Source organism: Camelus ferus, chromosome 32, assembly GCF_009834535.1.
Source record: "Camelus ferus isolate YT-003-E chromosome 32, BCGSAC_Cfer_1.0, whole genome shotgun sequence".
In the NCBI taxonomy this organism is placed as follows: Eukaryota; Metazoa; Chordata; class Mammalia; order Artiodactyla; family Camelidae; genus Camelus; species Camelus ferus.
In genome coordinates, this window is record NC_045727.1 from 1408799 (window position 1) to 1432936 (window position 24138).

General features: G+C 42.9%; 2 protein-coding genes across 3 annotated transcripts; one reads left to right on the forward strand and one right to left on the reverse strand.

The window, feature by feature from the left end:
* Positions 1-383: 383 nt before the first annotated feature.
* On the reverse strand, positions 384-23883 carry TCTN2 (tectonic family member 2). Of its 2 annotated transcripts, none has more exons than XM_014553764.2 (18): positions 23682-23883; positions 23383-23490; positions 22980-23068; positions 21977-22172; positions 18770-18870; positions 15846-16036; positions 15052-15178; positions 14088-14229; positions 12973-13038; positions 12162-12296; positions 11843-11920; positions 9231-9311; positions 8349-8460; positions 5966-6072; positions 2915-3071; positions 1095-1220; positions 858-946; positions 384-611 (listed from the first exon to the last, which is right to left on the reverse strand). In XM_014553764.2, exons 1-18 carry the CDS (start codon positions 23761-23763, stop codon positions 490-492), a joined length of 2109 nt encoding a protein of 702 aa, XP_014409250.1. In that variant the 5' UTR covers positions 23764-23883; the 3' UTR covers positions 384-489. The 2 variants fall into 2 exon arrangements, with proteins under 2 accessions (XP_014409250.1, XP_006178282.1); XM_006178220.3 differs by having other exon boundaries at positions 22992-23068; positions 23682-23882.
* On the forward strand, positions 6517-7387 carry LOC116660965 (60S ribosomal protein L35a-like). Its single transcript, XM_032471715.1, has 2 exons — positions 6517-6585; positions 6963-7387. The coding sequence occupies exons 1-2, from the start codon at positions 6517-6519 to the stop codon at positions 7347-7349; spliced, it is 456 nt and encodes a 151-aa protein (XP_032327606.1). The 3' UTR covers positions 7350-7387.
* Positions 23884-24138: the final 255 nt, after the last annotated feature.

The following is a 24138-nucleotide window of genomic DNA, read 5'->3' on the forward strand; positions in this document are numbered from 1 at the left end:
GTAGTGGTAGTGGCTGATGACTGATGCCCACAGCATCCTATGTTTACTGACAAGGCAGGCAATACCTTTCATTCACTACACTTTTTAAGGCTTTCATGCATTTTTAATCCTTTCTTTGGAATAGCGGAAATTCATTAATTCAACAGAAATATATTTTTTAAAAAATCAAAAGAGTGACTATCTATCATGTGAATCCCATTTGGACCAAAACTCCTATGGCTTTAATAATTTCTGATAAGTTGAAGTTCCTAATAACATTTATTTACTCGGTTGACCCTTTCAGGCATTTTGCTTAGGCTGGTGCAGGGGTGAGGAGGCCCATTCTGCGATGCTTTGAATGTCTGGACAGCTACACACGTGGATTAAATTTGCAGAGCACTTAGTGAAATTTTCTATAAAAATAAAACATTTCATTTATTAAGATTTTACAGAGAGGCACACAGGAGGACAATAAGTCCCTGAAGTAAAAGGTGATGATCTCTTAAGAAGTCAGATGGTAGCTGAATTCCGAGCTTTGCGTGTTCTGGTGCAGGGGTTACTGAGGACCACAGCTAACACGAAGAAGGTCAGCAACAGGAAGCCCTTGGCCACGCACTGAGGGTAAGGCTCCCCTGCAAGACAATGTCGAATTAAGCAACGTTCTTATTTCTTAACTTTTTGGGTAATTATTTAGGTAGAAGAAATAAGCCAAAACATAAATAGTGATCATTTCTAAGTGGCAACCTGATCAATAAATCTTTGTTTTTTTAAAACTTTTCTGTATGTTTTAAGTTTTCTGTGACATTTACGCTTCTGAAAAAAGTTTTTTAGTTGCCATAATACAACGGTAACCACTCCAGGAACGTGCTTTACTCTACCTTGATAATCCTGGGTCAGTGGATACAGAAGTTGCGGCCAGCACACCTCATTTCTGTTACAGTCGTACTCTGTAAAATTGATCTGGAATCTACAAAACATTTTAGAAGATTACAATTTCTACAGCAAAGCGTGCTTTTGATGAGAAGCACCAACACCTGGTTGAAGAAATACACTTCTTATTTTTTGACTGTATTTTTGCTTCCTAATTATCTCAGTTAGGTCAGCAACTGGGTTACCTTGTACGTGGACGGGGTAGCTGTGCAGGAATCTTAATAAACTGGACCGATGCACTGAGCGGGAAAAAGCCGGCCCCATCCTCACACGTCAGCCCACACTGGAACGGCCAGTTCACGGAGGAGAACCTGGGAGGGAAAGGTCACGCAGGCAATACACATCCACTGCTCACTTCCAGTCTGTTAAGAACATCAGATGACTGCCACAGCAACAGTACGAGCTGGGGTTCTCTTAGAGAGGTTTCCCGTTCTACCGGTGTTTTCTCCCGCCCCGCCTTTGTATTACGCCAATTTTCAAATGCACACACAGAGAAAGCTGTGTAATGGTCCCTCATGGACCCATCACGGGCTACAGCAATTACCAGCATTTTGCCAATTCTGTTTCGTCTCTTCTGCCCCATCATCTCATTTTATATAGGTGTTTCTAAAGCTCATTTGTTTTATCACTTGTTTATCTCAAACAATATAATAATAATAAAAAGAACAGCATGCGGAAGGGGGTAGCTTAGTGGTAGAGTGCATGCTTAGCGTGCCTGAGGTCATGAATTTGATCCTCAGTAACTCCATTAAATAAAAAATAATAAATAAATAAACCTACCCCCACACACACACACACACACAAAAGTAACAACAGCAGGTAATGATTTTTGAGGGCTTTCCATGTTATTTCTGCCCACCCAGCATCCCTTTGCCTTTCTTCTAGTAACTGCAATTACCCAATTTCCCCTGGGGGAACTACCCCTCCCCACTCTCAGTTGGACCAAAGGGACCCACCTGAACCTAGCGGGTGGGCCCATCACCTGCGCCCAGCCAATCAGAGCTGTCTACTGCCCTGGCCACAGTGATTGGCTCAGAAGGCAGCACATGATGGGAACTGAGCCAACAGAAGTCTTCCCATATCATTTCTGAGAAAGGTGGGGACTCCACTGGACTTGCTAAATGGACATAAGTCTGGAATTGCTGATGTTCATCTTTACCACCTCTTGAGGTAGTTGAGGAAAACCTACCTAAGAATGAAGCCCACCCAAAGGAAAGAAGAGTCAAGAAATAACAGGGAAAATGAGAGGGAAAAAATAAAGAAAAAAAACCACATACACAAAGAGATAAAGAGGGAAAGACCCTTGGCCACGTGGGAGCCATGAACCATGAACTTGCTGTGTGTGGACTTTCCATAACTTGAACCAACAGTATAAAGTGGAAATCCTGTCACTTCAGACTGATAGAGGTCTGACACATAAAAGGTATTGTCACCATTTCACAGATGAGGAAACTGCAGTTGAGAAGGGAGTAAGGAACTGCCCAGGGTCACACAGCTCACAGCACAAGAGCCATGATTTGAACCCTCCTCTCTGCTGCCAGAATCTCCAACCACTGCACAATATTCCCTGAGAGGTATGCCAATTATATCCATAATTTCATAGTATGCTCTGCACTACGCAGCCCCCTACTCTTCTTTGTGCTCCTAAAATACCTTGTACGTAGCTTTATAAATACTTGGGAGTGAAAATGAGTTTCCATTACATAGTTTACATGTACTCCATTTAGACATGTAATCATATTGCTAATCATTGCAATTTGGAAATAAACCACTCAGATTCTAAATTAGCATTCCCCCATTCTATGGAGGGCCCTCAACTTTACTGATTCTCTTTATTTTTAAGGTTTTTTTTTTTTTTTTTTTTTTTTTTACTTTTTTAATGGAGGTACTGGGGATTGAAGCCACGACCTCGTACATACTAAGCACGCGCTGTACCTCTGAGCTATTCCCTCCCCCTCCTTTACTGACTGTCTTTAAACTATGTTCATCCAAGATGTGATCATACCTTGTCTCTACGCCAAGTATCTCCTGCTGAGTAATCCCCTCCACGGCGCCAGCATCCGAGAAGAGGATGCGGACGCTCAGCTGAGCAGGGACGTCCAGGCAGACGCCATTCGCGCTGCTGTTGGGTGAGTCTGCACCTGTATCAGGGGCATCTGCACCTGGGGAAATGTTAAGTTGTGCATTTTGGAAAGAATAATTTAGTAATAGTTTTCTTACAATGCCATGACGCCCCCCAAAGTGGGAAATATGATTAGACAGGAAGCACCTTCACCAGGCTTTCGTCTCTAACAGGCTCTACTGCCTGTCACTCCAGAACTGCATCATCCCTGGTGTTCAAAACGTCTCCTTGCAAGTGGAGTCAATCACTGGAACTTTAAAAATCACCGACCCACATAATAAAACCATAAATTATGATTCAGTTCCCAAGCTCCTCACTGAAATCCACCCAGGTTTTTAACAGAAGCACTGTTTAACGGCAGTACAATGCCGTGAGACTTATCCATGCGGCCACTTCTAATAAGAGCTGTGTAAGGCATTTAAAATCCATACTAGCAACGCCAGTTAATATGGATTAAATCGTTCAAAAGCAATTTCCTGATGTGTTGTCATAGCAGGAATACAAATGGCAGAGAATAAAACTGAGTAAGAGACGAATTTTCATTCATCTTGAAAACTGGCACTTAAGGGGAAGAAACAGGAAGGTCGATTACAGGACACGGATGGCAAGTTCTGTGGTGAACTCCGGAGGCGATTTCTTTGTTCCTTCGGGGATTTTTTTTTTTCTTTAAGCTTTTTTTAAAGGAGGGGGTAATAATTAGGTTTGTGTGTTTGTTTGTTTGTTTAAATGGAGGTACTGGGGATTGAACCCAGAACCCTGTGGATGCCAAGCATGTGCTCTACCCCTGAGCTATACCCTCCCTCCCCAGGGATTTTTTTTTTTAAATTGAAGCATAGTCGATTTACAATGTTGCGTTAGTTTCTGGTGTACAGCACAGTGATTCAGTTACACACACACATATATATTCCTTTTCATATTCTTTTTCAATATAGGCTGTTACAAGGTATTGAATATAGTTCCCTGTGCTGTACGGTAGGACCTTGCTGTTTATCTGTTTGTATACGGTAGGACCTTGCTGTTTATCTGTTTTATGTATAGTGGTGTGTATCTGCAAACCCTGAACTTCGGGGGGTTTGAAGGTCAGCAACACTGCTTCTTCGTGATGTCCAGTTTCTTCCTCCTTGATACACGTGTTCAACATCACTTCTCTTCTGTTTATTAACCAGGATGGAGGTCGACTTTCAGCTTAGACATGAAGTAGAAGCTAACAGCTTCCACCTCAAAGGCAACAAAATGCTATCACCTCTGACTTTTCACCAAAGCAACTCAGGTTCTCTACCTTGAAATTCCCCAGACTTTTCACTTCTCAGGTGCTTTACTGACCCCTCCCCTCCACCCTGCAGGCACTTCCACAGCCCACCTAGCTGGCCTGGGTGGCAAAGCCCAGGGGTTGACAAACCCTGACCTCTGGGTTCTGTTTCCAAATGAGGATCTAACTCTGGGCCTAGTGACTTGAGCAGAGGCTGGACTGGCACACCGTAGCCAGCAGGACCCCCTGCCTGAGTCAGAGAGTGGTCAGGGGCACCTGAGCACACAGACAGATAAAGTGATCCCAGGCCACCCAGGGGGCAGGGGAGAGGGGGTCGTAATGAGCCAGACCCCAATCAAGTGCAGGCACATGTCTGGATGGTCCGTTGTGCAAACTCCAGCCTAATGAGCTGAGGTGACCTCGGAGGGCGTGGAAAGGGTGAGGACAGGATGCAGGGAGCTGCTCCCCCACCAGCCAGGCAGAGGCAAGGGCCGCAGTAGCAGCTGCAGGGACAGGAGGGGACTTGGCAAAGCAGACGCTGCACAGTCAGTTAGTTCTTTCAGGCCCCAAAAGGCAAGGCCAGTAATGAGAGCAATAGGAGAAGCTTTCCTTCTGTTCGGTGATTTACACACTCAAGACTCCCCAAGAAATCAGAAAGATGTCACCTGACTTCCTAGCTGGGAAGAGAGGAAGGAGACGGGAACCCTGGGTCAGTTAGCTCTGCCACAACTAACTGTGACTTCAGACAACCCGAAGGAGCTGGAGCTCAGTGACCAGACGGACATTTTAGATTCGGAGGTGAGAGCGGGGCTGTCGTGGCTAAGTCCGGTTCACGTCTGCTCCACGTGCCACATGTGGTCTATCCCCTCCTCCTCCCACACCATCCCCCTGGGAACCCAAGGCTGACAGCAAACACCGGTCGCCTGTGACCAAAGGCACTGGACTGTCAAGTCCTTCTGTCTGGCCTTGGTGACCCTGCTTCATTAGATAGGCTGCACCTTAATTTCCTTCTTTCCTTTTTAACAGCTTTACTGAGATATACCATATAATTTGTCTATTTAAGTATACAATTCAACTGTTTTTAATCATTTTCAGAGTTGTGCTACCAGCACCAGGTTCAATTTTAGAACATTTTTCATCACCCCAAAAAGAGACCCTCATTTCCTTCCAGCCACCCCAGCCAGGTGGCCGTTTCACACACGGAATCATACAGCGTGCAGTCCTCTGGGCCCGGCTCCTTTCACCTAGCAGAGAGCTTTCTATCACCTTATTTCCCTCCCCATTCACAAGACTGCTTTTGTAAATTACAAAGCCAGTTCTCAGTTGTCTGTATTCCTGGCCATCAGAAACATCCACGCAAACTGACAAGCACTGAAAATCCTCAAACCTCGTCTAGACGTCCTTTGCCAAAGACCATTAGCTTATAAAACAACCGGGCAGTTTGAAATTCCTGTAGATTTCCTCTTAAAAAACAAACAAACAAAAAAAGATGTCATGAATAAGAGGTAAAAGATGTGAAGAGCCTCCTGCCTGGAGAGCTAACCACTAAACAAATGTCAGTTGGGCCACAGCAGGAAAAGATGACCTGTCGGGTCAGGTCGGGCTCTAACGCCTAGCCCGCAGCTGACACTGTGTAGTCATAGCAACTGAAGTAAACATTTCACACACATGCAGCTTTCACTTACGTATTATTTCAAGCCAGCCATCACTGAGATCATTGTAATCGGAGTTGCCTCTCATTGCAACATGAGTTGCTGGTATTAATGAATCAAGGAGTTCAACAGCATTCTCCCTGCAAGAGAGTAAGACATTTCTCAGTTCGTGGCCAGCAAGTCTCACCCTGAAGTCCTTTCAGAGAGTGTCCAGGTTGTGTGTGCTGGATTCCTAAACAAAAATCTGCCAGGGGAACTGGCTGGGAGTCTTGGATGGCGTTCCTTGGATGGATCTTTGCAGCTAGGGGAGGACATACAGAAGCAATCTTTCACTTCAGACATAAAACATTAGTAACTTATGTTGGTACCATGTGGTTTACAGGCTCCTTTGAGTGTCACAAAACTTGGGAGGTGGGCAGATCACACATCAGGTTACCAGGATTAATTCAGGGGCCAGAGGGATCCAACAATAAAAGGAACCTAAATATTTAGCCAGAACGTTGAGCTATAAAATTGAGTGGATATTAAGAATTGGAACTTAGCATCTCTCCTTTCCAGTAACGTCACTGGAGGGTACAAATCTTATGAGCCATAAGGGAGAGACTCTGACTGTGGACTCGGGCGTTGCACCCTGCGATCAGGGGCTGCTGTGGGTAACCTGTACCCAAAGTTCTTCTTCCCTTCTCAAGTCTCCCCTATCTTTTCCCTGCTCCCCAAAGAACTAAGCCACTTAGATATGTTACAGATGAAATGGGTGTACAAATGCATGGGATCAAAACCACAAGGAGACACCACTTCACAGCTACTAGGATGGCTATTATCCAGAAACATGGAAAACAACAAGGTTGGTGAGGATGTGGAGAAACTGGACCCCTTTTTACGTTGTTGGTGGGAATGTAAGATGGTGCAGCCACTGTGGGAAAACAATACGGCGGTTCCTCAAAAAATTAAAAAAGGAACTACCACATAATCCAACAATTCTATTCCTATATTTTTGCCCCAAAGAGAAATCAGGTGTTCACTCTTTCAGCCGCCTGGGAGACTGTGGAGGCCTGCTGGGAACAGGGCTTCTAAAACAATAAGTACTTCTGAAAGGCTGTGGTCCATGGCCATTTTTGCCGGCTATAGGAGGGGTCTCTGCAACCAGAAGGGGCACACAGCTCTTCTTAAAATTGAAGGTGTTTATGCTCGAGATGAAACTGAATTCTATCTAGGCAAGAGATGTGTTTATGTGTACAAAGCAAAGAACAACACAGTAACTCCTGGTGGAAAACTGACCAAAACCGTGGTAATCTGGGGAAAGGTAATTCATGCTCATGGAAACAGTGGCAAAGTTCGTGCCAAATTCCAAAGCAAGCTCCCTGCTAAGGCTATTGGACACAGAATCTGGGTAATGCTGTACCCCTCAAGGATTTAAACTTATTAAAATAAATAAAAGTGTGGATTTGTTCTGTTGTTAAAAAAAAACAAAAAACAGGTGTTCAAACAAAAACCGATACCCGAATGTTCATAGCACTATCCACAATAGCCAAAAGGTGGAAACACCCCAAATGTCCATAACTAACGAATGGTGAAACAAAATGTAGTCTAACCATACAATGGAATACGATTCAGCCATGAAAAAGAATCAAGTATTGACACAGGCTACGGAAGTGGAGGAACCACAGAAATAGGATGTTGAGTGAAACATAAAAAGTCAGACTTAAAAAGATAGATTTTATGCCAGACATAAAAAGTCACAATGTGTATGATTCCATTTATATGAAATATTCAGAAAAGGTAAGTCCATAGAGACAGAGGCAGACTGATTGCTGCCAGAGCTGAGGGGAGGAAGGACTAGGGAGTGACTGCTAAAAGGTACAGGTTTCATTTTGCAGAGATGAAAATGTTTTGGAACTAGATAGAGGTGTGGTTGCACAGCATTATGAATGTACTAAATGCCACTGAACTGTTCACTTTAAAATGATTATGTTGTATGAATTTCACCTCCATTAAAAAAAAAAGAATGTATATCCATAAATTTTCCAAACGCCACCCAGACAATAAAGTGGAAAATTCTTTATACATCATGTAACAGGGCTTGAGAATTCTTTAAATGTTAATCACCAATTATACTTTGCTCCAGCCTTTTTCTAATTCTAGGAGCATGGGGTTTCAACAATGTGAACAAACTTCACAGAGAAATCTTTAGCATAAATATGGATGAAAACAGTTTTAGTCCCTGGAAAGTCTGTTATCACTTACACTGATGTTTGAATCAACTCTAAATTATATTGGAAGTTTGTATTCGTTACTATGACTTTTACATTAAGTTTTTATTCAGAATGTAATTTTTCACATCCATGTTCTCTTTAGTATTCATGGATGAATTAAATTTAAGCAAGCCACTCAAAATGCAGATAAATGAGACACTCACCTGAGCTGAGCACAGTTTTCATTCATTGCAACTTCTAAAAGGCACCCAGATAGTGCATTTTCTCCAAATAAAACGGGTTTGAAAGTTGCTGATGTACACAGACCCCTTCCAGCTATAAAATAAAGAGATTATCCTCTTACTATTTTTGCAAAATAAAAGATTTGCTTCAAAGTTTTTTCTTGAAAAACAGAAAATAATGAACAGAAATAAAGTGTCCAGCTTTTGAGAACGGAGGTCATCATTACTCTAATCCTTTGAAAGCTGAACAAAGGCATCCTTCTGTTTCAAAATACCTGGACAGGGATCAACGGTTTACTCTAAACAGGAAAGTTAATGCCTTCTGGCAGATGTGGGTAATTACCAATGAGCCAGAGATTTTTTTCCATAGTTTGGAATGAAACTATTCTGTCTCTGATTAGCACCACCTTAGGCTAATCCATGACCACAGTGACAGTGGGCTCTCGAGCCTATTTCACACTTAAATCTCTCCTACCTAATAACCAGCACTACAAGTGCAAGCAATGTTAATATTTTTTACCAAAAAAGAAAGGAAGGAAGGAAGGAAAAGACAGAAAGAGAAAGAGAGAGGGAGAGGAAAGGAAGGAAAGAAGAAAAGAAAGGAAAGAAAGAAAGAAAGAAAGAAAGAAAGAAAGAAAGAAAGAAAGAAAGAAAGAAAGAAAGAAAGAGGGAGGGATGGAGGAAGGAAGGAAGGAAGAAATGGAAGGAAGGAAGAAAGCTGTAGAGGCATGGAAAACCACCACCCCGAGGCTAAATAAACAAATTGGGCTTTAAAATAATCAGTGACTTTGTCGGATTCAAAATACAGTAATAGTTACAATTTTAGTTCACTGGAGAGTTAATCATACCACTAAACCAGCTTACCTGATTGCCAAAGGTGTAAAGTCGTGGCGTTACTCGTCTGGTTGGTGCTCAGAGCGCGAACGGGCTTGCCAAGCTGGTAACCTAGACAAACGTGACCCAGGAGAGTGAGCGTCTTTCCTTCGGAAGTTGTTCTAACGCAGCCGCAGGTCCTGTTCTAGCTCATCAATTACTATACAGGAGGAATCCACAATGAAAGGAAGTGCACAGCAAGGCTTTTGCAGAATACCCTTGACAGAAGGACATCACCTTCATTCATTTCATTTTGGTTTGTTTTTAAAACAAAGATGTCCGTGTGATTTTCTTTTTTTAGTACGCTTTTTAAGTGAAATCTGAAAAATGACGAGCAGGCAGGAGCCGGTCTTGGACCTCTCTCCCCGGAGAACAGTAGCTGCCAGGCAGGCTGGTTCATGAAGACCTGCTGAGTGATTCACACCGCTTATCACAGGGGCTCGAAAGGGAAGCTGAAACCAAAGTAGCCTCCCAGTGGAACCCTTCTCCAGTAACGCGGTTCAACCCCAAGGTCTGCTTTATGTCCTATTCCCATCCATCTATTAATCCAGCTTATTGTTTTCTCCTTTTTAATATGAAAAAGTTCCCAAGTACAGAGAAGTTTAAAGTAATACCGTGAACCTCAGTACAGCCACCACCTAAAATCAGCAACTGTAACAGTCAGCCGTATTTGTCTTATCTGTATGATATAAGCATATATATTTCGGGGGAGGGGCGGGGCGGTTTGAACATAAGCTGTAGACGTCAGGACACTTCGAAAAGCTCCATCATACATCTCCCAATATTAAAGCTATTCCCCTACATAACCAGGATGCCAATGTTTCTCCTAAGAAAATTAACAGTAATCCTTTATAGTCATATCATATCCTGGTCACACTCCTGTTTCCTCCTACACTCCCCCTCAAAAATGGGTTTTGGAGCTGTTTTTACACACCGGGGCACAATCGAGGTTTGCACATGGTGTCTGTGTTCCCAGCGTTAGGTCCCACCATTCCTGACCGGGTCAGGGGGCTCCCCTGTGGGGGCTGGTCCCACCCTGCCAGGGTCTGCTTCCTGCTCACGCCTGCCTCCCGCCAGGTTAGTCCTGCTCCGTCCCCCTCCCAGGGCCCTTTCCAGTCATCGCTCTTGAAAGCGCAGTCTCCTCCACGCCGTCCTGAGCAGAGACTCCCGCGAAGGGCAGGGCTCCGAACAGACACATGCGTGTATAACTGAGTCACTGTGCCGTACACGGGAAACTAACACAACGTTGTAAATTAACTGTGCTTCAGTTTAGAAAAATGGTAAAAGGATGATAATAACAAAAATAAAATATATATAAAATGAATCATGTATGATTAAGTCAGTATATATAAACATTGAAGATCACACAAAAAGTTATTTAAAAGTAAAAAGGTTGCTCCTTCATGATTAATTACTGCCTGATGAAGAACAGTAAAAGGAAACAAGGACCTACTGTACAGCACAGGGAACTATATTCAATTTCTTGTAATGAAATATAGTGGAAAAGGATCTGAAAATATATGTGTGTATATGTATATCTGAATTGCTTTCCTGTACACCTGAAACTAACATTGCAAATCAACTACATCTCAAGAAAAAAAAAAAGAATAGTAAAAGGAGGGGGAAATTTTTTAAGAAACAGTGATAGGTTTAGCCAACAAATATTTACTGAACGCCTCCTATGGTCTAAGCCAGTGCTGACCAACAGAAATATAATGCAAACCTCATATTTGATTTTAGAATAATACATATTTTTAGAATTTTTTTAAATTAAAAAAAAATTTTTTCTAGTAGCCTCATTAAAAAAAGAGAAAAGGAAATAACTGAAATAAATTTGAGTGACATATTTTATTCGACTCAATATATCCAAAATATCATTTTCCACATATGACACTGGCCACATTTCAAGCGCCCAGCAGCTGCAGGGGGCTGGTGGCCAGCACAGTGGACACTGCGGTCCGTGGACTGCTCTAGGCCCTGCGGAGGCAGCGGTGAAGGGAAGAAACAAGCAAGGACACGGCAAACTGGGGGGAGATGTATTTGCACATAAATACAAAATGCACGACATGACTGGGCGCTCACAGTCCTCGGGGAGTCTCTCCACGGATTCTGGGTTAGGAATCCATCATCTGGAGTTTATTTCTTATTTATCTCTTTATTTTTTAGTTGAAGGATAGTCAGTTTACAATGTTATGTCGATTTCTGGTGTACAGCACAATACATCAGTCACATAGGAACATACGTGTACTCGTTTTCATATTTTTTCACTGTAGGTTACTACAAGATACTGAATATGGTTCCCTGTGCTTGGCGTTCTTAAAAAGCTAACTTTACTGACACTTGAAATGCCTTCTCTCTTCAAAAGACCAGTAGCTAAAGAATGTTTCCGGTTTACAACAACTTCTTACAATATACAACACTGTATGTAAAAAAAAAAACAAAAAACTAAGTTGTTATCAGAAAAAGAACACAGTATCACAAAAGGAAAGGACAGCGTCACAAACTAAAATTGGAGAGTTATTTAGATAATCCCCATTACAGCATGGGGTTGTTGAACTAAAATATGTTTGTAAGGCCGGCGACTGACGCATGTGCTACCTCACCTGGATTTCCAGATGATTCCTTTTCATTACCACTGTTATAGCTTAAAAATTTCACTGTAAATCTCTGTGTCATGATTCCTAGAAATAAAATAAAAATATGTCAGCATTTCATTGGGAAAAGTAATTATCCCCCAGTGTTATTTTCTTTACCTTATTAATTGCATTTTGACGTGCAAAAAAAAAAAGGTTTTGATTAGATCATAAATACAAAGAAAAAAACCAGTCTGAATTAGTTTACATGCTATAATTATGAGAATCATGAAAAGAGGAAAAAAATACTTAAAAACTGAAAGCATTCTCGCTGCCTCTACAAAGTTACCTTTCTGCTGGGCATTAACTTCTGCCCTAATAATTCTGACGTTTATTTCACTGATTGTATTATTATTCCATCTGAAAATATAATGTTCTTCCACATTCACGTTCCTGGGGGCTGGTCCACGGCTCAAAAGTGTTTCTGCAAATAAAAGGATACTTTCGTAAATTAAAGACCCTCTTCGGACTCCAGGCTGTTATTGGGGGTTCTCTCCGCCTGGGTGCCCTCCCCCCAGGCTCCACCCCCGCCCTGCCTACCCAGCTCCTAACACAGCAGGGTTGTGGCTTCCTCGGGAGGCCTTCCCCAGTCCTCCGGCCACGTTGTCATTAGCTGCCTCCTCTGTTCCATCCCAATACCCTGGGTGAGGTCTGGTGTTTTATTTCTGCACCCCTGGTGCCCGACTCATAGCCCGATGCGGAGCACGTGCTTGGAAGATTGGCTGAACTCTGTGTACTTTGTTTGGCCACATTACAATCACAAAGTTTAATGATCAAAAAAAGAAAAGAAAAGAAAAGAAAAGCAAGCAAGAAGTGAAAATGCAGGGTCCCAGAGAATTCTTTATCTGAAAAACATGTCAGAAAAGGTCCGTAGACCCTGGGGATGAGAATCCAGGAGGGTCTGGCTCGAGGTCACAGGTGTTACTCCAAAGTAAGGCAAGACGGAACAGGGAACAAAATGCCAGTGGGATATCCTCCAAACAGTTGTGAACTTCGTAAAATTCTTAATAAAAATGAATTTTACTCTGGGACTATGTATTACTTGTAAGAAATGACATATATCCTCATAGAGATGATATAAAAGTGTAACATTGTAATACCTGTGTTGGTGATGAACTTGTCCAGGTCGGTTGCTTCCTCATAGATAACTTTTGGTGTAACTATGCCTGAAAAGGGACATAAGTGACCTTCATTGGATGAGCGTGATCATGTTTACCCACACACATGAAAGCTTACCACGCAAATATGGTAACTGTGCCTGCCCCGTATGCCGAGTACTGAACTCTCCCTGTCTCCCCAACACCACCAAATGGGAACCGAACTATTCTCACCATCTAAGTAGAGCTGGGGAAGAGACTCTCAAAAGTCAGTGATAACTCAGAGAGTCATTTTCACGTAAGAACCAACAGGCAGCACACAGCTGGTGGGGATGTAAAATGGTGCAGTTGCTTTAGAAAACAGCTTGGCCATTCCTCCAAAAGTTAAATTACTGTATGACTCGGCAATTCCACTGCCAGGCATCCACCCAAGAGAAATTACATGTGTCCACACAGACACCTGTACACGAGCGTTCACAGCAGCACTGTTCACAAGACCCTCAAAGCTGGAGAAAACCCAAATGTCCACCAACTAATGAACAGACAACAAAGTGCGGTGTATTTATACGATGGAATACTATCTGGATGTAAAAAGGAATGAGGCTCTGATCCACGCTACAGTGTGGATGAACCTCAAAAACACGATGCTGAGTGAAAGAAGCCAGTCACAAAAGACCATGCATCGTGTGATCCCATTTATGTGACGGGTCCAGAGCTGGCCAGTCCATAGAGTGGCTGCCAGGGGTCAGGGTGAAGGGAGCAAGGGGAGACGTTTAACGGGTGCAGGGTCTCCCTTTGGGGGTGATGAGAATGCTTTAGAAGTAGACAGAACTGATGGCTGTACAACACTGTGCGTGTACTAAATGCCACTGGGCTGTACCTTTTAAGATGGCTAATTTTATGTTACATGAATTTGACCCTAAATTTTTTTTAAAAAGCAGAGATATGCAACATGCTGTCTCGTAGAAGTGAACTTCTTCCAAAGAAAACACCTTCCTCAATCGGCAGCTGAAATACAATTCTGTGCTGACCCAGGAGAAGTGGTTTCTACTCTTGTGAGATCAGAGTTTACCTCAACACACAGGTCTGTGTTCTTCTTTCAAATGAATGGAACGTACCTCCTACCGCACCATTCTTGACCTTCGCGTTGGCAGCACCATCTTGTTCCTGGTATGCATCCAGCTCAGTGACGCACCAAACGTCAAAATTCTGCAGGAAAGCCACGGGGGCGTTCCGCAGGCACCGCCCAGCCAGGGACACCTGAGGGTCGGGGGAAATCCCAACACAGATTTATGACCAGCTTTCTAATCACAAAAAAGAGATCAGTGTCTTGTAAGTGCTCAGCCTGCAGCATGCTGCTGCTGCCAGGTTAGCTCCCACGACCGCCAGCGCGTTGACTAGCGGAGCAACTTGAGTAAAATGACTCGTTGACTTGCTAATCTGTCTGGAAGCCACTGGCTGAGGAGTCACAGTTCAGTACGGTCGCTAAAGAACGGTCCCTGCCCTGCATCATTTACTTTGCAGAAACATGATTATATTCAACTTCATTTTTCTCTCCCTCATTACAGCCAGGTCTTTGTAAAAGCATAAAAATGGATTTGTGTGGGTAGTAAAGAGAAATGGTTTAGCCTCCCATGTTTCCTTCCCATAAGTATGTTTTCCTCATAATTTTGAACTTAAAAAAAAAATAAAGATTTCACATAAAACTCTAGAGTCCAAATATTTTTCAAAATCCTGCAGTATTACATTAAATATTTATAGCTTATTAGAAATTGGCTATTCAACTAATAGAAGTGAAGAAAGATCAGTCATATCCATGGAGACTGCTAGAAAGTCTTTTAGTTTTATTTAGTAAGTTCACTCTGAGAGTTAGCAAGGACAGATTAATTTAAGAGTGACCATGAAAAAGAGAAAGAAAAAAGAAATACTGAGACCATAAACAGTTGAGTGCCTGGAAAGTCCACAGGAGAAAAATAATAACTTAGGAAGAGATTTTTTTTTTTTTGAGCAATATGAGTTAAATTAACAAGAAGATAAGAAAAACGAGGAAAGGCTCTAGCATACCAGAACTGAAATTATTACCTGCGGGATAGTAAAATACTCCTTCTCTGCAGTCATAACTGGGTCTCCCTGTTTGTAACCAAAGTCTGAAAAGTCTTTTAGGTCAGCATGCAAATACACTTCAGGGGAAGCGCGTTGCCCAGAGGAACTGCAAATCCGGGAGAAAAACCATCACTAATCCTTTCAGCTATTGTGTGCTAAAAATAATTCTTCTTTTAATTTTTTTACTTTGTTTGTTGGGGGGGAGGTAATTAGGTTTATTTATTTATTTTTAGAGGAGGTACTGGGGATTGAACCCAGGACTTCACTCACGTTAAGCATGCGCTCTACAACTTGAGCTACATATACCCTCCACCCTTACTTTTTTAATTATTACAAAAAAAAATTTGTACTAAATGCCACTGAACTATACACTTGAACGTGGTTAATGGTTAATGTTATAGTATATGAATTTTACTTTAATAATAATAATAATAATAAAACTGTTGTAAAATTTCAACAATACAGAAACGTAAAAGACAGAAAAAAGCTAATGTTCCCCCATGAGCCCACTACTCACCCCCTCACTACCCAGATCATCACTATTAACTATTTGTGGTATCAATCAGTTTCTTTTCAGTGAGGCCCCACTCTTTCAAATACTTAACACAAAATAAACTTACTAACTGAAATCTAGCACTGAATCTAGCACAGAGGAATTGAGGCATGGAGCCTCTAGGGAGATTCTGAGAAAGATAGGCCCCCATGCTAAGGCCCTGCGCCTAGATGACACTGGAGGCCGGGCTGTCGCCAGGGCAGGGCAGCGGCTGACTCACATGGATCCGAGGTAGAAGAGCCCCAGGAAGGGCGAGTTGTCCAGCTGCACGCACAGGAACGGAAACCAGTCGGGGACTCCATGCGCCGTCTGAACGGAGCAGAGCTGATCAAAGGGAGGATTGACGTCTCCTCCAAAAACGCCGGGGAAACAGGAGTCCCTGAACAGTGCTGTTAAATTTGATGAGCACTCCTGGAAAGAAAATGTAAAGCTGCAGGGGCAAGACTCAAGCTCCCTGTGCCCGCCGTCAGGATGTCCTGGCCTGTGTGACGAACACGCTCTTTGAGGCCGGCAGGTCACCACCCAGGCGGTGAGGGACAAGCACGACCTCCACCCGGGCTAGGAGAGCTCTGTGCTCACAGAAGGTAAACTCGGCTAGAATGTCGTCAGCTCCCTTATGAGCCTCCAAGTCAGGAACTTCAAACCTTCAGGGGAATCACAACTTGACTGGGGGACATAAGACACACCCACAAAAAAACAACGTGAAGAGAAGAAAAGATAATATGGAAGGGACTCCAAATGGAGAATAAAACTGAGAAACTTCCCTTTTTAATTGTCATCATCATTAAAATCCCTAGGCCAGAGAAACCTAGGGGCATTTAGAGTGAGGGCAAAACAGTCCCTATTCCACAAGAATCCCTGAAGCCCTGACTGTTACTATAACACAACCCAACTAACATCATCAAGAAGTCGCTTTATTCACGCTTTCATTTATTCATCTGCATTCGTCCTTGTTTCACAAAGGACCGAGAGAGCTAAACGCTAAGTATGTCTTAAATCCCTTGTTTACTGAAGATAGAAGAACAAATGATCTATTATTATAAACAAGGGCAATTCAAATTAAGAATTGCTCCTTTCTAAAGTGGTAAGTTGCAGCTATCTGAAGATGTCACCGATTCAGGATCCTAAACATGCCAGTAGTTGGTGCCTATACATATATATGAATATATACACCATATATAACAAACACTAAGGAAGTTAGAAACAGGGCACAGTGATGCAGCCTGCAAGAAAGGAGACAATACCACTTGACATTTCTGTTGATACCTGAATAGACATATGATCGGCTGTACTTTTGAAATGAAATATAAGGGGGAGGGTACAGCTCAGTGGTAGAGCACATGCTTAGCATGCACGAGGTCTTGGGTTCAATCCCCAGCACCTCCATTTAAAAGTGTTTGAAACTAAATATAACTGTTATTATAAATGTAACTGTTAGTGTGGGAATCACAGTATAAATGAAGACCCTACGCTTTCCTTTTCTGTTTTGTAAAACCGTGCCTTAACGGCACTCATCCAAACGTGGGAGTGACTGGGGTCCCGGGACATGTGTCTCTTTTGCATCTTATTCCCCTTTGACCTAAAACAGGGATTAAAAATGTGTTTTGGACCTGGCATTGCGCAACGGTTTATTTGATTTGACACCAGAAGCGCAAGCAACAAAAGAAAAAAAAATGGATCAACTGGACTTCATCAGATTAAAAACCTTTGAGGCTTCAAAGGACACCAACAGGAAAAATGGACAAACTATACAATGGGAGAAGGTTTTTGCAAATCATATCTCAGATAAGAAACTAGCATCCAGAGTATATTATGAGCTCTTATCACTTAACAACAAAAAGAAAACCCAATTGAAAAGGGGCAAAAGGCCTAAACAGACATTTCTTCCAAGAAGATATTCAAACAGCCAATAAGCCCATGGAGAGATGTTCAACGTCATTTGCCACTAGAGAAATACAAATCAAAATCGGAATGAAGTACCACCTCACACCCACCTGGATGGCTAGAATCAAGATTATTACAACGACTGTTGGTGAGGATACAGAAAACTGCGACCCTTATACACCGCTGATGGGAATGTGAAATGGCACTGCCACTCTGGGAAAAGTCCCTCAAAAGGTCACACACGCAGTTACCGTATGACAGAGCGATTCCACGCCTTGGTAACACATCCAAGAGAAACAGAAACACACATCCAGACAAAAACCTGCATACAGATGTTCACAGAAGCATTACTCATCATAGCCCCAAAGTGAACAACCCAAATGTCTGTCAACTGATACATGGATAAGCGTGAGGTGAGACATCCGTCCGAGGGAATGTGGTTCAGCCACACAAAGGAGTGGAGAGTGACATGTGCTGCCTCACAGACGACCCTTGAAAGCATGATGCTAAGTTAAAGGAGCCAGACAACGGGTGGGAAAGGATAAATTCGGGAGTTTGAGATTTGCAAATGATGAACAATAATACATAAAAACAAACTTGTTTTGTACAGTACAGGGAACTATATTCAATATCTTGTAATCTTTAATGGAAAAGAATATGAAAACAAATATATGTCTGTATACGCATGACTGGGACACTGTGCTGTACGCCAGAAATTGACACACTATAACTGACTATACTTCAAAGAAAGAAAGAAAGAAGCCAGACAGAAAAGGCCACATACTGTAGGATTCCACGGACATGCAATATCCAGACTAGACAAATCCTTAGGGACACGAAGTAGATTAAAAGTGGCCCTGAGGATGAGGGGCAGGAATGGCAGTGATCGCAAATGTACACAAGAGCCTTTTGGAGGGATGATGGAAATGTTCTAAAATTAGAAGGTCGTGGTGGCTGTATAACTCCATCAATTTACTACAAATCATTGAAAAATGTATTTTTCTGCCTTATAATATTTTTAAAGGTAGACACTGAAACCTTCCTCCCAGGATAATCATCCCAATCAGGATTTTATCCAAAGAGATACATTTCTTTCATCCATAAACTCTAAGAAAATACTCAATGTGAAAACAACTTGTGACACGAAACACAATCTCAGTTCTGAAAGAGCATCCATGCAAAAGCTGTTGGTGGGAAACTGCTGGCGCTCCTCACGCCGGGTACCGCAGCTTGGGTGCCCCGCCGTCGGGAAGAGCATACCTGGTCGCAGCAGCAGCGAACGTCACAGGCCCCGGCTGTTAAGTTGCAAGGACAGGGACCGAGCGGCTGATACACCTGGTTGGGAATAACAGTCACATTCTCTGCAAAGTACAGACAACAGAGAAGATCAGCTGCAGAACAGGCTGGAAAAGCACTGCCACACTTCTGACCTTCAAAGAAAGCAGAATCACTACCTTTTGGATCCCCATGACCAATATTCCACAGCAAGGAATCCCTGAAATGAGTTGTGCATAAAACATACCTGAGAATTTGACACAACATTGTAAAATGATTATAACTCAATAAAAAATGTTAAAAAAAAAACATTTCTGAGGTCTGAATCAACTCCTCCAACAAATACCCAAATATAAGAAAATACATTAGTTTTACAAACCAAAGAAGTCACAGAGCCTTGGATATAAATAAGTCACTTAGATCCACAAGTTAGGGTAAATGCAATGCGTTGATTTTACTTTCCCATACACTGGACAATCCTTTTCATAACATAGACTGAGATGTAGCATTTACTCCTTCAAGTTCATTACCTTTTTCAGCAGATAAAACTGAAGCCTTGGTGACTCTCAGGTATGGAGAGCAAGCTTGTGGTTACCAGGGCGGGAAGGGAGTGTGAAGGAATAAATTGGGAGTTCGAGATTTGCAGATACGAACTACCATATATAAAATAGATAAACAACAAGTTCATGCTGTATAGCACAGGGAACTCTATTCAATATCTTACAGTAACTTGCGGAGAAAAAGAATATGAAAACGAATATATATACATGCATGTATGACTGAAGCATTGTGCTGTGCACCAGAAATTGACAACATTGTAAACCAACTATACTTCAATAAAAATATATATATTAAAAAAAAAAAAACCTGAAGCCACAGTGACACTTCAGACCACTTGTCTGGAACCCATCTGACCACAAGGTCACATTTAATTTTGTTACACACTCAACCTCAAATCCAAATCTTCACATCCTGATTCTGGCTCAAGGGTGGGAGAAATAAGTAATTTTTTGCATTGACTGGAAAAGGACTGTTATATTACATTTCAGCCTCCTAACTCGGGATGCAGAGACTAATAGTTGGAAGACTATGTAGCAATGATTTGTTTAAACTCTATGTAACGGTTAACGTCAAAGACAGCAGAAGCATCTAAAGAACAACTAGTATACATTCCATGTTACAATATAGTAGAACCCTAGTACGTCGGGGGATCAGGAGTAAGAGGGTGCAAGCATCAGACCACGTTCCGAGGGTAAGGGTCCAACTCTCCGTATAATCAAACCCGTGCAACATAAGCAAGGCATGTGGAGTAGGGTTTTACTATGTGCTATAGATAGATGTTTGTGTGTCTATCTATATGTCGCCTACGTCGTTTGCTAGCTTGTTGTCACTAGGCATGCCACATACCTCCTGTCTGTCCTTCCATCCTTTTTCTTGTCCTGATCTCTGTCTGACTGGGTGCAACATTTTTCATACCTTCACGGGGTCAGAGTGGACATCCCATAATTACTGATATACAAAGACTAATTTTCCTGAGTTTGGATAATTGTACAAAGACATTCTGAAATATTATCTAAACATAGTCAAGCAAATTAGAAAAAAAAAGTCACTGCTTTGAACAGTATAGTTACCATTAGTCCCTCCATTTGTTTAATCATCCACTGAATTTTTTTTTGGTTTGTTTTGAATTTTAAGCATTTGAAAATGCTTTTTCTTCTAAGAACAAAACTTCAAGGAGGGAGGGAGGGTACAGCTCGGTGGTAGAGTGCAGTGTTTAGCATGCACGAGGTCCTGGGTTCAATCTGCAGCACCTCCATTAAAAAATAAAATAGATACACCTAATTACCTCCCAACCTCAACAAGATGTTAATAAAATTAAAATAAATTTTAAAACTTCAAACCTTTCGATACGTAAGAGAGTCACATGGTTCAAAAAAATCAAAAGGATTCAAAAACAGGTACACAATGAATGCCCTCACTCTTGGCCCTTTCCTGTTCCCACATCACCCCCAACCTGTAGCACAACGTTAGCTTCTCGGAGAGCCCTCCTGAATTTCTTTATGCAAATATAAATATATATTCTTATCTCATGCTATATGCACCTATCTGCACCAGCCTTTTGCACTTAGCAATGTATCTTGGAGATCTTTCCACACAAATATACTAAGGGCAGAGTAGCCCACTGAATGGTATTATCATAACTTATCCTCCAAAACTTCTAAAGCCAAAAGCGTGGAGGACCACAGTTAGGGGATGTGATGTGGGAAGAGGCAGTGTGGGAGTCTCAAAATGCCAGACTTCCGCTACTGAAGAGGGACACTTCTCCCTACATCTTAGGTGACTGTAAAGGCGAGAGATGTTAGAGGTTGTTGCAGGGGACAGGGAACATGGTGGCGGCACGTATCGAAGCAGCTCCCTCAACATTAGCACGTCTTCTGTTCCTAGGACACTGCCACGATGTGAAAGGGAGAATACTACAAAACCACTTTCTCAGGTCCAAAGATGCGTGTGCACACGACTGTTTGTTGTAGCACTGGCTACAGTGTATCAAAAGTTGGAAGACTAAGAGACTAGTTAAATAACAGTATATCCACACAATGGACTACTATGTAGCTATTAAAAAGAATATAAGAATTATATTAAAAAGAATATGAAAAGAAAGAGGTGACCCTACGTGTATTTGTATGAAACAATTTCTAATTTATACAATTTTTTGAAAGGTAAAGAACAGCAAATTGTGTGTTATTATTCATGTGTTCTTAAGGGAATATGTGCTTCCATAAGCATAATTTAGCAATTCCTCTGGGAGAGGAAGCTGGCAGTTAAAAGCGTTCGCTGAAAATCTGTTTTCCTATAAATTCATTCATGAGTCTTTGCTTTGTTTTAAGATGGAGTCATAGGAATCAACACAAAGAAATAAACTTTACTTTCTCCCAAACTGGATTTAAGGCGGCTTACAGAGAGATACAATCAGATGGATACAATAAATCTTAAGTAAAATAGAACAAAGTGGAAACTTTTAAATGAAGAAAATTACACAAAAGGAAAATAAGTGGAAAGCAAGACGGACTCACCAGTGAAGTACACAAGTTGCGTGGCCTACACTTAAAATCAAACAGATAATGTTTATTTTATTTTTTTTTTCAGCTAATATTTAAAGAAAACCTCTTGATAGTCAAAGACTTTACTTGCCTGATGCATTATGGGCCAGGGAAGAGTTGGCATAAATTTCCACTTGAATGAGCAGGTGAGCTAAACAGGATGAATTGCGAGCCGCTGAAACCACAAGAGTTTGGACAACACACGGGGACTCAGAGAAGGAATCTGTCTCATTAGAGAAACAGGACTGCAGACTCCTCTTCAACCTCACTGTCACTTCCAATGAATTCTGCAAGGAAAATATTGCTATACTTTTTCTAGTGACTCAAAACAGCGTCTATAATTATAAGAACACAGAATGGCAAGTGCAATCAGCCTCCGTTCATTTCACTAAAGGAGATATGTTCACAAGGATGACATCATTTTTTTCAGTTCTACCCTGTAAACCTATGGCAAGACACAAGCCCTGATTCCTAATCCTCACTTTAACATAAAAGCAAGCAACCTGTGGATACTTAGAGAAAGCTGAACATAGGTCTGATAAGTTTACTCAGTTTGTTTAGCATCTTTATCATCCTACCAGCAGAAGATTAAATACACACCAAAAAGTCCATGAAAACAGTTCCCAGTTCCTAGGGTGCAAGCAAAATCTGCCTTTCTCATCCTTTATCTGCAGAGTTGATGCTCTGCGCATACTGGGCACTCAATAAAACACTTATTAAGTGGAAAATATTTACTCTCTCCAGGCTTGAGTGTTCTTACACATAAGCTCAGAGCTGTGGGGGAATCAGTGGTTTACAAAGCTTTTTTTGAGTCACAGATCTATTTGGTAATCTGATGGAGCTGGCAACCCTCTCATCAGAAAAAAAATGTGCACACACACACAGTTTTACACACAATTTCAGAGGGTTCACAAGACTACTTGAAACTCACCTGAGGACCCCTAAGAACCTCTGGGCTGGATGAGTGTCTATGAGATCTGACAGCCCACAGTTTCATGGTCTAAGCATTGAGAAAGCTCTGTCTTGTCCAATCAAGAGAGCCCTGCAGGAACACTAGCCTGGGCCTCCACAGATGCTCCCGAAGAGGTTTTTACCTCTGGCCTTACCACACTGGGGGTGACAGTCAAACTCCAGTCTCCTGTCTCATTGTCCTGCACTCCAAAATCTGGAAATGGCGATAATCCTACGGCAGAGAAGATAAGAATGCAAGGCGGTATTGCCCAGCAGCTAAGGGGATGCACTCTTGAGTCAGAATTTCTAGGATGGAATCCCTTTCCAAGCCTACGATTGGACCCTTTGCAAACTGTGACGTTGGACAAGTGTACGGTTTCAAGCTTTCTTTTACTGAACCTGTCCGTCGGTCCTCTGGGCCCCGGCACCCTGACTTTGCAGGAGGCAGCGGTAAGGGACCCAGGGGATGCCACCTGGCCAGGCTTCTTGGGCGGCCCAGGCCTGGCCGACCCTCCTCCCTCCCCACAGGCAGGCTGGACTCTTTACCCATCTTGTCCTGCACCAGGGCCAGGGAAACGGTCACATTCTCCGTGCCTCCGACCAGGGACGCGCTGACCGCAGGGCCGGACATGCGGATGACAGGAGGGATGAACACTAGGCGGGAAGAGGCACAGGGAGGAGTTAACAGCTGCAGAGTCCCGGCCACGCAGGGTGGTGGCTTTCTTTGGCGGTGCCTCCCGGAGCTCCCGGAGGAGGCCCCAGTCCCCAGTCTGGCCTCAAAATCCTCGTCCCCTCCCCGCCTCAGCCCAGGTCCCGCAGGCCCCAGCCGCGCCGCGCACACACACCCAGGTCCCCCCGCAGCGGCCTCCAGACGCCCTGCAGAAGGAGGAGCCCCCCCAGCAGAGGGAGCGGCGGCGGCAAGCGCATGCCTGTGGTCTCGCCGGGCTGCACGACAGGACCGGGCCCGTCTTAGCAGCCTGGAAGCCGGGGGACGACAAAACGCGGCCACCGCGTCCCGGCCGCCACCGACTTGTCAAGCGAACCCCCGGAGCTATGGCAACCGCCAATCCGCCGCCGACCTGGCTGCGCGGCGCGCCGCGATTGGACCAGCGGCAGAGAGAGCCCGCCCCCAAACCGGGCCGCAGCATCGCGGCCCCGCCCACAAGCCGTAAGCCCTCCGTCCTCCTTCACAGCACAAAAAAAGTGCAGGGATCACAAAAAAGTAAGAGTCCGCTTCCAGTTTAAAAACTGGAATATGAAAACGGATACATGTACATTCCTGTATGTAAATTCATCAAGCAT